Source organism: Strigops habroptila, chromosome 7, assembly GCF_004027225.2.
Source record: "Strigops habroptila isolate Jane chromosome 7, bStrHab1.2.pri, whole genome shotgun sequence".
Taxonomy (NCBI): Eukaryota; Metazoa; Chordata; class Aves; order Psittaciformes; family Psittacidae; genus Strigops; species Strigops habroptila.
Genome location: NC_044283.2, coordinates 6,584,833 through 6,598,068, shown reverse-complemented (window position 1 = coordinate 6,598,068; position 13,236 = coordinate 6,584,833). Strand labels below are relative to the sequence as shown.

General features: G+C 46.8%; 1 protein-coding gene across 3 annotated transcripts in view; it reads right to left on the bottom strand.

The window, feature by feature from the left end:
- Positions 1-12,772, bottom strand: part of FGFRL1 (fibroblast growth factor receptor like 1) — a 174,153-nt gene extending 161,381 nt beyond the window's left edge. Inside the window, exons 1-2 of one of the 3 annotated variants that reach the window (XM_030492644.1) lie at positions 12,453-12,772; positions 11,305-11,414 (exon numbers count right to left, since the gene is read on the bottom strand). In XM_030492644.1, the coding sequence (XP_030348504.1) occupies positions 11,305-11,365 (61 nt within the window). In that variant the 5' untranslated portion in view covers positions 11,366-11,414; positions 12,453-12,772. Of the gene's footprint in view, positions 1-11,304; positions 11,415-11,792; positions 12,118-12,452 lie in introns of those variants that run through there. The other 2 variants (XM_030492645.1, XM_030492646.1) reach the window with 2 other exon arrangements.
- Between the last annotated feature and the right edge of the window lie 464 nt (positions 12,773-13,236).

Below are 13,236 nucleotides of genomic sequence, written 5' to 3'. Positions count from 1 at the left end.
AGGAAGGTTCCCATTTCCCTATAAAGCAAGCCAAATTTCAAGGGAGCACTGAAACAAACAGAAAACTGTCATGATACAGAGTGTGAAAGCTGTAATGTCCCAATACACAAAAGTGCTACTCTTTAACTGAGCAGATCCATGAGCAAAAGCCAGTGACGAATAATTACTGCCTGCTCAGAATGGCCAAAACCACTGCTGGATGAGAAGCTTCTACCATGGTAATATACTCTTCTTCCAATGGGATCCACTGAGGAAGGATCAGGATCCAAATCTGATTTTTGAATCTTCACATTCACTACCCCAGGCACTGCATTTTGCAGTGTGGACACTGCTGCATTTTACATTCCTAAAGGGTCATTTTATAAATGTTCACATAAACACACAGTCCTCCATGAGCCTTCCTGCCATAATAGGGAATGGAAAGAGCTTGCTGTCTATGGTCACGCTGCAACACCCCACGAGTTCAGGCCATGCTTCTCTAACAATTTAATCCATCACATTCTTTTCCAGGTTGGCTTCTTGCCGAGGTTACCTCCCCAAAACACCCAAAAGCAAGGTCAGAAAAGCTCTTATGCCAGCACAAGGGAGTTACAAGGCCAAGAGCAGAGCAGGACAAGGACAGGACAGCGATGGAGTCAAGTTCAGTCATCTTCAGTTGCCAGGAGATTACACCTGAGAAGCATTTACTGCCAGGATCTGAGTGGCTGCAGTTGGGCTGAGAAAGGGGGGGGCCCTATTTGTGCCACTAATGACCCAACTTAGCAGGATAGAAATCAAGTGCTTGACCTTTCCCAATATCATGTGAAGCAAATGCTCCATATGACACGGCTCCAGCATTATCTACCAAGCACAGGTGCATGACTGCAATTAGAAATGACCAGCATTTCACACATAACAGCACCTTTCAACCCAACTCAGACCATCCAGAAACACTCGGTGGCTCAATTACCATCTTCTTCCCACCCAACCTCCCCAGCACCTTGCCAGCTCAGAAAGCACCAAATAATCACAGAATGGTTTAGGTGGGAAGGGACCTTAAAGTTCCTCCAGTTCCAACCCCCTGCCACAGACAGGGACACCTTCCACTAGAGCAGGTTGCTCCAAGCCCCTGTGTCCAACCTGGCCTTGAACACTGCCAGGGATGGGGCAGCCGCAGCTTCTCTGGGCACCCTGTGCCAGTGCCTCGACACGCTTACAGAGAAAAACTTCTGCCTCATATCTTACCTCAATCTCCCCTCTGTCAGGTTAAAGCCATTCCCCCTTGTCCTATCACTACAAGTCCTTGTCAAAAGCCCCTCTCCAGATTTCTTGTTGGCCCCTTTAGGTACTGCTCTAAGGTCTCACAGCTATTATTTGGAAATTGAATTCAAAGTCACAACACCTCTCTGCATGCTGATAGATCATAACCTTGGCATTTGGTTTGCCCCAAGACCACTTCTCACCCCCACGCCTAAATCAACTTCCGCAGAGAACAATGTTGCTGGTTTGTGTCCACAACAGATTTATTTCCCTCTTCCAGCAGCTCACACCGCCTGTACCTTCAAGGAACAGTAGCTGCTCGAAGCGAATGGTTCCTTCTGGTTTCTGGGAATAAAAGGCTGCCCTCCATAATCAGGGTATTGTTCTCCCTAAATGGACCCAGACTCTGTAAACACGCTCCTCTGCACAGCACTGGGAGGGTGACTGGGAGCGTGTGTACACGCACATGCAGGGAATGTGTCTTGTTCTAAAACCCAGTAAATTATGTTAATTCATTTCCTCTGCCTAAACAGTGGTAATAAGCTTCGGGAAAGGAGGAGGAAAAAGTAAACAAGAGTCAATTACAAAAAGGTGAGGGGGAGAGGTAACTGAACAACTCCACCAAATGTCTCCTTCAGGAAAGGACATTCACAGTACAGCTCGGATGGGCTCCACACAGTCCTCCCTTGGTCCTGCTGGAGGTACAAATGTGACCAGAATGATTTCTTTCATTCCTTTTAAAAGTTTTCAGCCCATTTGCACAAGTTCAATCTTGGAAGCTGAGAAATGAGCCCCCACTGTTGCCCTGATCCACGGCAAGTACATCCCCAGGGGGCTTTGCTCCACATGTGATGCGAGCGCCCCGGTGGCTGAAGCCAATGCGAATAGTCAGAGCCTATTTGTAATTTTCTAACAGGAAAATAATTTCACTGAGCAAACTACCATGCTTTGACTCAAACCCCTGATTAGCACAGTTTGAAAACAGGGCAGCATACTGTTCGGGGAATTAACTTGTTTGACCCCTAGTCTATAATGGCACTGGAATAATCTGAGAGTCAGGCGAAGTTGAAAAACTCTTGGAAGACCACACTGAAAGAATCTACTGGATTTACTGGATTTTCTAGGATAAAATAAAAATAAGCCTCAAATCCATTTAGCTGGGCTGTGGTCTTCAGGAAGACAAGCTTGTTCTCTTGACACCAGAAGAGGAACGCTGCCTTCACTGAGCAGCATTTTGTGGGGCTCTTTTTGTATATAGATCATTTTTCTTCACTGGAAACTCTCAACAAATAGTAATAATTATTGCTGTGACTACTTCTGAGTAGCACCTTGCTGTTTTCTTCCTTGGGATTAGCAGTAAAACATGGGGAACAGGGACAGATCCACATTCCTAGGAGTGAAGCTACAGTCCTCGTCCCAGTAGGAATACAGGGGAGAAGAGCCTTGAACTGAACTTCAGTTTAAATACCCTGAGAGTACTTTACCAACTGCAAAGGACTACTTTGGTGTTTCCAATGAACTTCCAACGACAGGAATAATACTGTATACATCACTACCACAAAATACAGAAATCCTCCAAATCCCCTGGCCTACCCCTGTTTGACTAAGCAGGGAATCGGGAAAAATATTCCGCCTTAGTGGCACCAGCAGGACCTTGCTCTGGTCTGGATAAAACACTGCCCCATCCCTACCTTGTGGTTCCTCCAGCCCCTGAGCAAAAGGCTCTGACTAGCCTCAACCACCTCTTTGTGTCTCTTTGTATCCCAAAAACAATAGATGTGTGCTGAGAGCAGTGGTAAACATTTTCAGGTAACAAATCCGGCAATTAGAAATCAACTGTCCAAAGCCAGCTCCTTTGCATATACAAATAGCTCCCTAATGGGTTTACGATTCCTTGTCAATTGAACCTGTCAAGGAACAGTAATCACCTGCCCTGGCCAGGATTAAGTCAAAAGCTCCACTCTCATTAGTCCTTAACAAAATTAAACCCAGCAATACTGCATTTCTGATTGGTTGTGAAGACCAGGAGGAGGAAAGATACTCATCAGCTCTCATTTGTTAATCTAGTTTTATATTAACTGTTGCAGATCATGATGAACCCTCCTGTGGCTTGGTGCCATGCTATACAGAACTGAAACACAGCCTAGTTTTACAAGGCCCCAGTTTCTGCTCTCTGGTGAGGTTATAGATTTAAATCCTTCTTACAGCTACTCATCCACAACTCACTGAACCTAAAGGGACTAGTATCACCTTTATAATGGAGAGCAATATCCAACCCGGAATATTAAAATATGAAACAACTTATCAGAGCACAGAGCCTGATCTCCATATGCTGGTGGAACTGGCAACTCTTCTCCCAGTTTTCCACTTTAAACTGCTCCAGAATACATTAAACACTTCCTAATATTACTTGTCTGGCTAACGAGACACTGATCCACCCAGAAAGTAAGTGAGATGGCTACAGCGTCCTCTCTTGGAAGGTTGTCCACACTCTGAAGGAGTTTTAGCCACCAGTTTTACATTGACTGGTCAATGCCAAACAAGCGCTCTTCCTTCCACAGAGTCTGCAGTATCGCAGGGGAGATGTTCCACAACATCCAGAGGTTTATCCTGTTATTCATTAACCCTTCATCCTTGGCATGCAGTTCATACACCTGTAACTTGTCTGACATTTATTGACACTGTCATTGCTTAACCAGTGTTAACACATACATTTAGGTGAGAAGAACCCCTGAGAAAAAATAGCTTCCTCAAGTACTCCAACTCACATAAATCTGTTAGTTGAGAAGAAAAAAGAGGAAAAGAAACCAGATCACATTGCTCCAGCGTCTGCAGCAGCCTAACGCCAGTAGTTTGGCTTGTTCAGCTGTAGGAGGCTAGTGCGGCTGAGTAACTGTCCTTTGTTCCTCCTTTGGGGCTGATTTGTCCTCACTTCTGTCTATAAAAAGGAAGATTTAAATCCATACAAGGCAATAGTAAAATACTAGCTACTACAATGAACCCCCCTTCCCATTTTACAATAGAATGCTTCTACTCAAAGCTAGTTAAGCATCATACCTATACGTGGGGACATCAGGGACGACATGGTTGAAAACAGAAACACAGCCCAGATTTGGAAAAGCTGCATCCTAACCTCCTCCTCAGAGCACACACACTGCCCACTCCAGATCCTCTCCCAAGGCTTGGCTGCACCAGGTCTCAAGAGCAGCAATACTAATCCAGCCTAAATTTTCTCTTGGAGGTTGGTTAATGCTTCCATTTCCATCCATGCCCTCCTCCAGCTTTTTTCTCCTCTCCAGAATATCTTGTTCTGGGCAGAATTAGCAAGCCCGCAATTGCCAGGAAGAGTTTGCCCAACTCCAGCACCACACAGTCATCAGTTCAGTGGGCATGTGCGAGCAAACCCAGCAAGTATATGAGCTTAAAAAAATGCCTATTGCACAAATGAAGTCCACATTTCTGCATTTGTCTGCTGTTCCTGTGGTTTGATCTAACATGCACAAATACTGACAGCTCCTAAAATACCCACCAAAGTCACCACCACCCCAAGTGGCATCCAGGGTATGACACCGCCTGCATTACTCACTTCTCAGTCACTCAACAGAATACCCAATATTGTGTAAATCTTTCATAAAATAAATTAACCAGACATAAGGAGAAATGATTTTGGGTCCCATCAAGCTGGAAGCCGCTCGCGGAGAGGCTAAGAATAGAGGCGCAGCGATCCTGAGAAACATTAACCTGCTCTGAGAAGCCTCTGTTCCCAATTTACATTTTTCTTCCCTTAGTGAAGCTCAAAATTAAGTTTGAACACTTAATGGAACTAGCAGCCTGGAGTTATTGGCTGAATTTCTCCCTGAATATTGGAGTGGTCGGGATGAAATAAAAACGTTAAGTTATTCACAGCGCTGCTGGATACTGTGTTTCTACCGCGATACAATGGGGAGACTGTGTAATCAGGGCAACCAACCAAGCTCTATGCAGCCCGTGTTTATTTGACTAGGAAGGGGAGGAAAAAAAATAAGGGGAAAATCAGAGATGTGAATGGATTCAGCAACAAACAGCATATATTAACTTGCTAAGTAACACTCAGGCCGGTCTTCAGCCCCTCCACACCTAGCAACACTGCCAGAAGAACGGGACCCTTTCTTTGGGGATAAACCCCTCTTGCAGTTAAAGCAATGAGTTTCCAAGCTGCTTTAGCCCTGGCAGTGCACCAGCCAGAGCTCACAGTGGGCAGAAGCAATGTGTTTCTGGAATAGGAATATGGAATCCAAGCTGTCTGGTCAAGCAGGCAAACAGCAGGATCCAAAATACAGCGCTTAGCCCACATCTGTCCTGCTGTTGTACATGGGGGATCCACAGAGAGGTCGATATCACAAATAATCTGTGTAAGTCATCCTTCAGGGATGGATCCGAAGCCCATGGGAGTGAGTAGGAGTCATGGCACCAACACTCTGTATCAGGTCCTAACCTGTTAAAACTGGCGTGGGCTGCATCTGCATATCCCATATGACATCAGGGCAGCAGGATCGGATTATTCAAGCTTACTTTTGGAAATGTTGTGCTCTTACCTTAGTACCACAGCTACCAGACTCAACAGGCTTGCATCAGACAGAGGTATTTGCAACTTCTACATTCACACTGGCTCTACTCATCAAAGAAGTCCCTTTTATAGAATCATAGAATAGTTAGGGTTGGAAAGGACCTTAAGATCATCTAGCTGTTCCACCTTGGTGCAAAAAATTAGGGATGGTCAATACAGCTAAGTACATATGGGTGGCGTTATTACTAGAGAAAGCACCAAGTCAAGGCTGATTACAGAGAACAAGGAAAGGAACAGAAATCCGAATTTAACATTCAAAACAAGATCAAATGCATTTCAGCTTGATCAGCCCACCAGAAAAGACAGGAAGAGGTCAGACAAAAGACAAACTCCTTGAAACAAGGCAAAATGAGCAGGTTAATAAAAGAAAGGGGAGAAAGAAGCATTTCCACCTACTCCTGTAACATTGGGATACATTTGCATAGACCCTTTGAGCAGCATGATTTTACAAGTCAGTGCAGACACAAGTAGAAGCTTCAAGGCTCAGGAAAATTGGAAAGCTCCACTGGTTCTACTCCCACTGAATAAATAAAGCTGTGACTAAAGGTTGTTGGGGTGTTTTTGTTTAAATTCAAACTAGGCAGACAGTGACCATCTCCACTGCATCAACACTATTCCGGAAAGAGTATTCTGCACCCAGATGTACCAGTGCTGCCTGTCGCTCAAAAATGAATTATCAGGTGGGTCACTGGAAAAGATCAGCTCTATCAGGCAATTCACGCCAGATTACAAACTTCATCGTTAGTTAATAAATCAGTACCAGTGATCCCAAACCTTGAAAAGTGAGTTCCTCCTTGCTAGCAAGTGTCACTTTGGCTTTTTAAATTTGAATGACTTTTTCTTCCTGAAAGAACCATTTTCCTGTAATTCCTCAAGCACCACCACATGGCACATGAAAGTTTCTTCTGTGGCTAAGAGTCAGACTTTGGAGTCTAGCCTTTGCTGCGTACAAGTTCATCACAGGAAAGACGTATTTTAATCTGCTATTTGTGTCTTTTAATGACTGTCAAAGCAACATATGGACTTGGAAAACAAACTTACAAAAACTTTAAGGAAAATCTAAATCTATTTGAGCAATTTGCTGAGTTTTGTAATATTGCTAATAGAATAATAAAATAAAATCAACCCTCATTTTCCAGTATGACGCACGCTGTATTTTATGTTTAAACTCAGCCACAATTTAAAGTGGACGACGGAAGAAGGGAGGAACCGGGGTTTAAAAAAACAAGCAGGATTTTCTTAGGTTGTCATGTTGACTCTAGGTACAAGTCATGCTGGCAGATTATTCATGAGCAAGTTCCCAAAGAGCACCATTCAAAAAATGCCCCAAACTTAACCGGAAGATGTGCAGTGAATTACATAAAGCCTGAATCAGGCTGTTCGATCTGAACATGCTTCTCTTTCGCAAGCTAGAAATTACCTAATAGTTATATTTGGTAACAACCACCCAAGGAGTAAAACAGAAGCCAAAAACCCTCACGCTCATATTGTCATTATTTATCTTTTCCACACTTAACACCATTCACTTTTATAAACCCCAAAGTTACAGACTGGTAAATATGTTCACCAGAATGAAGAACTCATCTTCCATGAAATAACAAGAACCTTCTCACATCCTATTCCCATTCAGAGAAACAAAAATGGCACATAACATTATTTCTGCATGAAACCATTGAATTCTGAGGTGGCCCCATCAGCAAAGTCCCTGTATAGCAGGCATCAACCAGGTTTGCAAGCCAAGTGTTTCATAGAGAAGTGCCAGAGCACAAAGCAATTAAGGTCCCATTCTTCCCCTCCCTACGCAATGCACCTAAAACGAAATCAACATCCAAACTAATTACTTTCCAGCAGAATATCAGTTTACTCGCTAAGAGGAGTTACTGCTCTTACCAAAAACTTCTGAACATACCATATGAAATCTTGTTTAAGCCACGGGACCAAGCCAAGCACATCCCAATGTTACCGTATACGGTCACCAACGTGAATACGATGGCAACTTGACAGATTTGGAACAAATATTGCGTTGTGTGTCACTGAGATAATATGGGCAGGAAAATATCAGATTGTATTACCTGTATCCGACCGGAGGTGTGGAGTGGTAGGAGCTACATTGCTGCAGGACATAGTCACTAAAGGTTAGTGAGCCAAGATGGCATTCACCCCCGCAGAGGAGGGCCCAGGGCAGGACGCTGAGGACTTTTATGCCCAGTATAGGGCTGCTTGGAGAGAACAGGAATGGAGTGACATGAAGGACGAGCCACCGGACATTCACTATTATCTTGGGTTGAGGGCCAACACTATCCGGTGCAGCTGGCAACTGGGCTGAAGCTGCCACCCTACGCCTTGGCTGTCAGCCGAAGGCATAGTCACCTTTAGAAAACCACATCATGCAGGTTTTGTTCTCAAAGAGTGGATTTTAAGCACACGAAAATTCTTCTCTTCATCCCCAAGGGAAAGAAGGGGCTTGGATATCTACCAAAATAGCTCCTGAGGAAGACTTCTTTGGTACTGGCTCTCAACAGGAGATCCTTAGCCTAGAATAACATTGGTCACTGAGGAATTATTCCAGATTAAGGTTTTTGGAAGAGTTATTCCATTGCATTTGCAGGTGTAGACAAGCCCTTAGCCAAAGTCTTTAAATTTCAGCCCTGAAAGCACTGGTTCAAACTTAGCCAGAGCTATCTCCTCCTTCATCCTCCCAGACAGAGCAAGTTCTGCACCTGGACCTCTAAAATCAGACCTGCTCTCTATTTCGTGTGGTTACTTTGAATGCATTGCCTCTTTCTAAAGAGTTTGTCTTGGTTTGCTAAGAAATCCCCTTTCTTGAAGTGTTTTGTACACTTGTGTGGTGTGACACATCAGGTCACAAGAAGGAACAGAGCTGATAGGCACAGCTCTGAACCTGGAAAAACATCCCCATTTGTTGGGAAGGAAGGAAAAAACCCAGGATGCCGCATTAGCCCAATCACTTATCTCTGCGGTGCCCTTTGCCTTAAAAGGCATCACCTAAATGAAGATGTAAAAATAATACAACATAACATTTAATGCAAGATTGCAGCTGAGCACTCAACTGTCAGGAAATAGCAAAGCCGGAGCGCGTGGGCAACTTCGCTCTGCCCCCTTGTGCAAATGCACTATGGTACAGCCCTTCCCCAACACCAGCACGCCATCAGCCGGCTCCACTTTAACATCCTAACTCCAGCACAAGGTACTTTTGCCTAATATGAGTACAAGATAAGGACCAGCACTTTCACTGAGAGCCTCCTCAGCCACCTTCCTCCCTTGATGGCAAGCCAGCGAGCACCTATTTAACTTCTGACAGCTCAGATCAGGAGGCGTTGGCACCGCTTTGGGCCACACACATCTCATTTGCAATCAGGACACAGGTATTAAAAGCTGTTTGGCCAAAAACAAAGAGCCCTTCTTCCTCCAGAGGAAAGCCTCACGACCTCAGGCTGGGATTTGGCCCATGGACTGTCTATAAAACCCGAGCAACTGAAGCAGGTAACATTTATACATCTCCAGCGGCCGAACCCACCGTATGAGACATGCGGAAAAAATCTGCAGGCATGTTAACAACCCAGCACGTTTTTCCAAGAACCTGAAATCATCCCAATGTAAATATCTAATTATTGGGGATATTCGACAGCACAAAGTAAGGCTGTAACGTGCTGGAGAGTGCCTCACCTCTGCTCACTTACAAGTTTGATCGTCCGTCTACGTCCTCCGCTATCGGAAATGCTCTCAACCTTAAGAAGGTCCAAAGCAAGGTCTAAATGTTAGGATTTTGTCTACATTTTTACAGCAATGACCCTTTTTTCTTCTTTATTTCCTCTCTTTTGATACCGGCACGTGAATGAATGACAGTTTTCATGGGTTTTAAACTTTATTTCTATACTGGTTTTTAAACTCTATTTCTACATCATTTTAAATAACCAGGATCATGTCTCCATCCACTTGTAGGAAAGATTTTTTCCAGCTCTGAAAAGAGTTCAAATAAGCCATTTGCCAATATGATCCTATCAAAGTTAAATTAAAAAGACCTTTCCATAGGAAAAAAGATGATGTCCTGAAATTACGGCTGTTAGTTTTCTGTCGCATCTTCCCACAACAGCAGCCCACAGCACTTCATTTTCCAGGGGCAATAAAAGAGTTGGAGCAAGACAAGTGCAAACCAAATTGAAACAGGGTCAGCCAGGAAAGCAGCCGATACTCCTCTCACAACAGAGACAAAAATCTTTTTGTCTTCTCCTGCCCACTTCAGATCTTTTCCGGAACTCCACCAACTTCTCAGGTCCATTGCAATAATATACATCCATGAGGTCATCTTAATTCATACACTGCTGCCCATTGCCTACAACTTAAACTGAGTCTCCATTGTAAACCCTGCCTGGAATTCAGGCTTGCAGAACTTACACCCTATATACTGTTTTCTTTTTCATTCAGCTTCCAGCCGAATCGTTTTATAGCGCTTTTGCCTCCATAAAATATTTGCTTGGGAGCCAATGCCAAGAAGGAAAAAAAAGCAGCATACTAACCAAACTTTAGGGTTTTAGAGTAACGCTCCCCCTCTCCTTTCCTACCCTCACCCCCAAGGTTTATTTTTGGCAAGTTACTGCCCAAGCAAAGGGCAAGTTTAAACCTTTTAATTCGCAGCTCCATGGCGCTGGGTGATTTAAAGGTCTTTCAACAATTCATGCAACTCTGATACTGTTGGGAATTGCAGCTGGAGCAATCTGCATCCTAAAGCCATACCCCATTCTCCTGGAACAATGCAGCCCCTCCTTTGTGACCAGCGCTGAACGCATGGTTTCTCATTCAGGCTTTCCAAGGACAGCACCCACCAAGGTACAACACAGGCAAGAGCAGAGGAAAAGCCACCACTCCATCCACTCTGATCCCAGAGCTTTGCTTAAAGCACCTTCCCATAAAGAAACTTCACTTTTTCTACCCCCCTGTCACTCCCAGGTCAATGTACTTCAATTTGCCTCTAGTAGGGTAACCTGTTTATTGAAATCTGATCAACTGCTGGAGCCCCAGCGTTAAAACACGCTCTCGCTGTTGGGAACTGTCATTTGTCTGTCACCGAGGAAGTTAATGGATGTGTTTGTTTAGTTTGCGAGTGGGAATATACAGGGCAGAGGCTGGAGGGATTACGGGAGGGGAGAGGTATTTCTGATCCACAGAGGAATGCAGTTGCTTTTCTTTAAAATTGTCTATGTAGTTTTTTACACATGCACAAGAAAAGCCCCTGGAAGTTCACCTGCACCTATGAGACCTCAGCAAACCCAGAGCGACCATGCTCCATCCAAACCAATGGCCCAGATAAGCAACGTGCAGAGTTCACGCCGACAGCAGCTCCCTTACGGGGTCCCTCCGAGGGCACCACGAGTGTTTTTGGAGCTTAATCCCAACAAAGCAGAGGGAAGGGTGCGAGTCACAGAGCGCGGGCTCCTTACCTCTGGCTGAGTCCGAGAACGCGATTATCCCTGCAAAAAGGAGCGCGAACTGCAATTCCATTTTGAAAACCAGATCCCTCCGTATCGTACAGGCTACCGTCCTCTCAGACCTGGAAGCAAGAGAAAGGGAGAGCAAAATAATTACTGGGGGTAGAAAACCCCAAACTACTCAAAACTTTGCAGAGTTTCAAAACCTATCGCGAAGATCTAAGAGCAGAAACAGGGAACGAAAGAGCAACGTACTTGTAATTCATTCCTTGGCGCTCAGCAAGTAAAACTTTGCCCTCCTCTTTGCTTTAACCTGATATAAATCAAGAACCCACTGAGGCCAGTAAGCTCCTCTAAGTTTACAGTTAATGCATAATTCTTTGGTATCCTGTACAGAACCAGTCTGGAAGGCAAACAAAACGCTAGCAAGTGGCCATAAAACAAGATTTCAGGTTAACAATTTGCGGAGGAACTTAGGGAAGGGGGAGGAGGAATATTACCTCTCCCGTCAGCAGCCCAGAAAACTTTGTGTTGCTGCTTCAGTGCCCCTCAGACAGGCTCCGCTCTGGGTACGCGCCTTCCTCCGCTCCGCAACTTCTCTGAGCAACACCGATTTTCCCTTTCCTCTTCCTCCCCCCCCTCAAATCCCACTTGTTTCCGTGTGCTCCAGAGGTGCGTCCCAAAGCAAAACCGCACTTAATTACCCGGCTTCTTGAAGATGCCTTCGCTGCGATACGCGAACCCGAGGTAGATCAGGTTTTACATTAATTACACCTTGTTCTCCTCCTAAAACTCTCACTCTCTAAACACTGTCTGAATTCCTCACCCTTGTAAACTCCCCGGTTTAAACACTCCGTGCCCCCAGGACACACAACAACCCTCGTACAGCATCCAGCAAAGCAAACACGGACGCTTTGCCACCAGCTTCTCCGCTTGCAGCGCGGAGCCGGCACAGAGGAGTCGGCGGGCGGGCGGCGGGGGCTCCCCCTGAGGCAGCACCCGGGGCGCAGCGCGGCTCAGCCCTGCGGCGGCCGGTAACGGGATATTCGGGTCGGGGAAGGGGGTTATGGGGGGGGGGGGGGGGGGACACCCTCCAGCTCTGCGTTAGGGTCTCCACGACCCAGGCAGGGGTCTCCCGGCCGGGTTGGGGAGGCACTTACCTTGGCTGCTGCGGGGCTCTAGCACCGTGCGCTGCTGGCGCCCATCACCGCCGCTCGCCGTCTCATGCCTCCGCGGCCACGGCGCCCGGCGGGGCGCTCCGCCGCCGGCCTCTACCTCATCCCCCCCCTTCAAGGGGGGCGGGAAGGGGCTGCCCGCTGCCTTTCGGGGGTGCCCTCCCCACGGGGCGGCTCCCACCGTTCCCCACCGGCTTTTTACCAACCACCCCCCTTCGCCCCAGGGGCGATGTTTTCCACTGGGACGAGGAGCTCAGGGAAAAGGTAGGGGGGGACCTTGTAAATTATTTTTCCTGTTTTCCAGGTCGGGCTGAGCGTGTGTGTGCGGGGAGGGACAGCGGGGACCTGACAGATCCGCCGCCGCGGGATGCCCGGTGATGCCGTCCTGCGGCTCGCCCAGCCGGAATCCCGTTTAAGGAGCGAGGGGAGGAGGGGAAAGGGGCTGGGGAAGGGGAGGGAAAGGGGGGGTTGGGGAAGGGGAGGGGGGGGGAAGAGCCGGGGCGAGAGAAACAAGCGATAAAGCCACTTTCCCTGCAGGGCTTTGTGGCTGTGGGGGCCGAGCTGCGGCGGAGGGCGGTGCGGTGCCGCCCCGCTCCAAACTTCGCACCAATCCCCGAGAGCTCCCGCCCATCCCCGGCGGCCCGCGCCGAGCCGCCGCTCCCCTTAACCCTTCGCGGCACCGGCGCCGGGGCGGGGGGAAGCGTGGCTGCCCGCAGATCCCTGCCCTGTGCGCTCCGCGGCGGCCGAGAGCTCCTGGTACCTCGCGGTG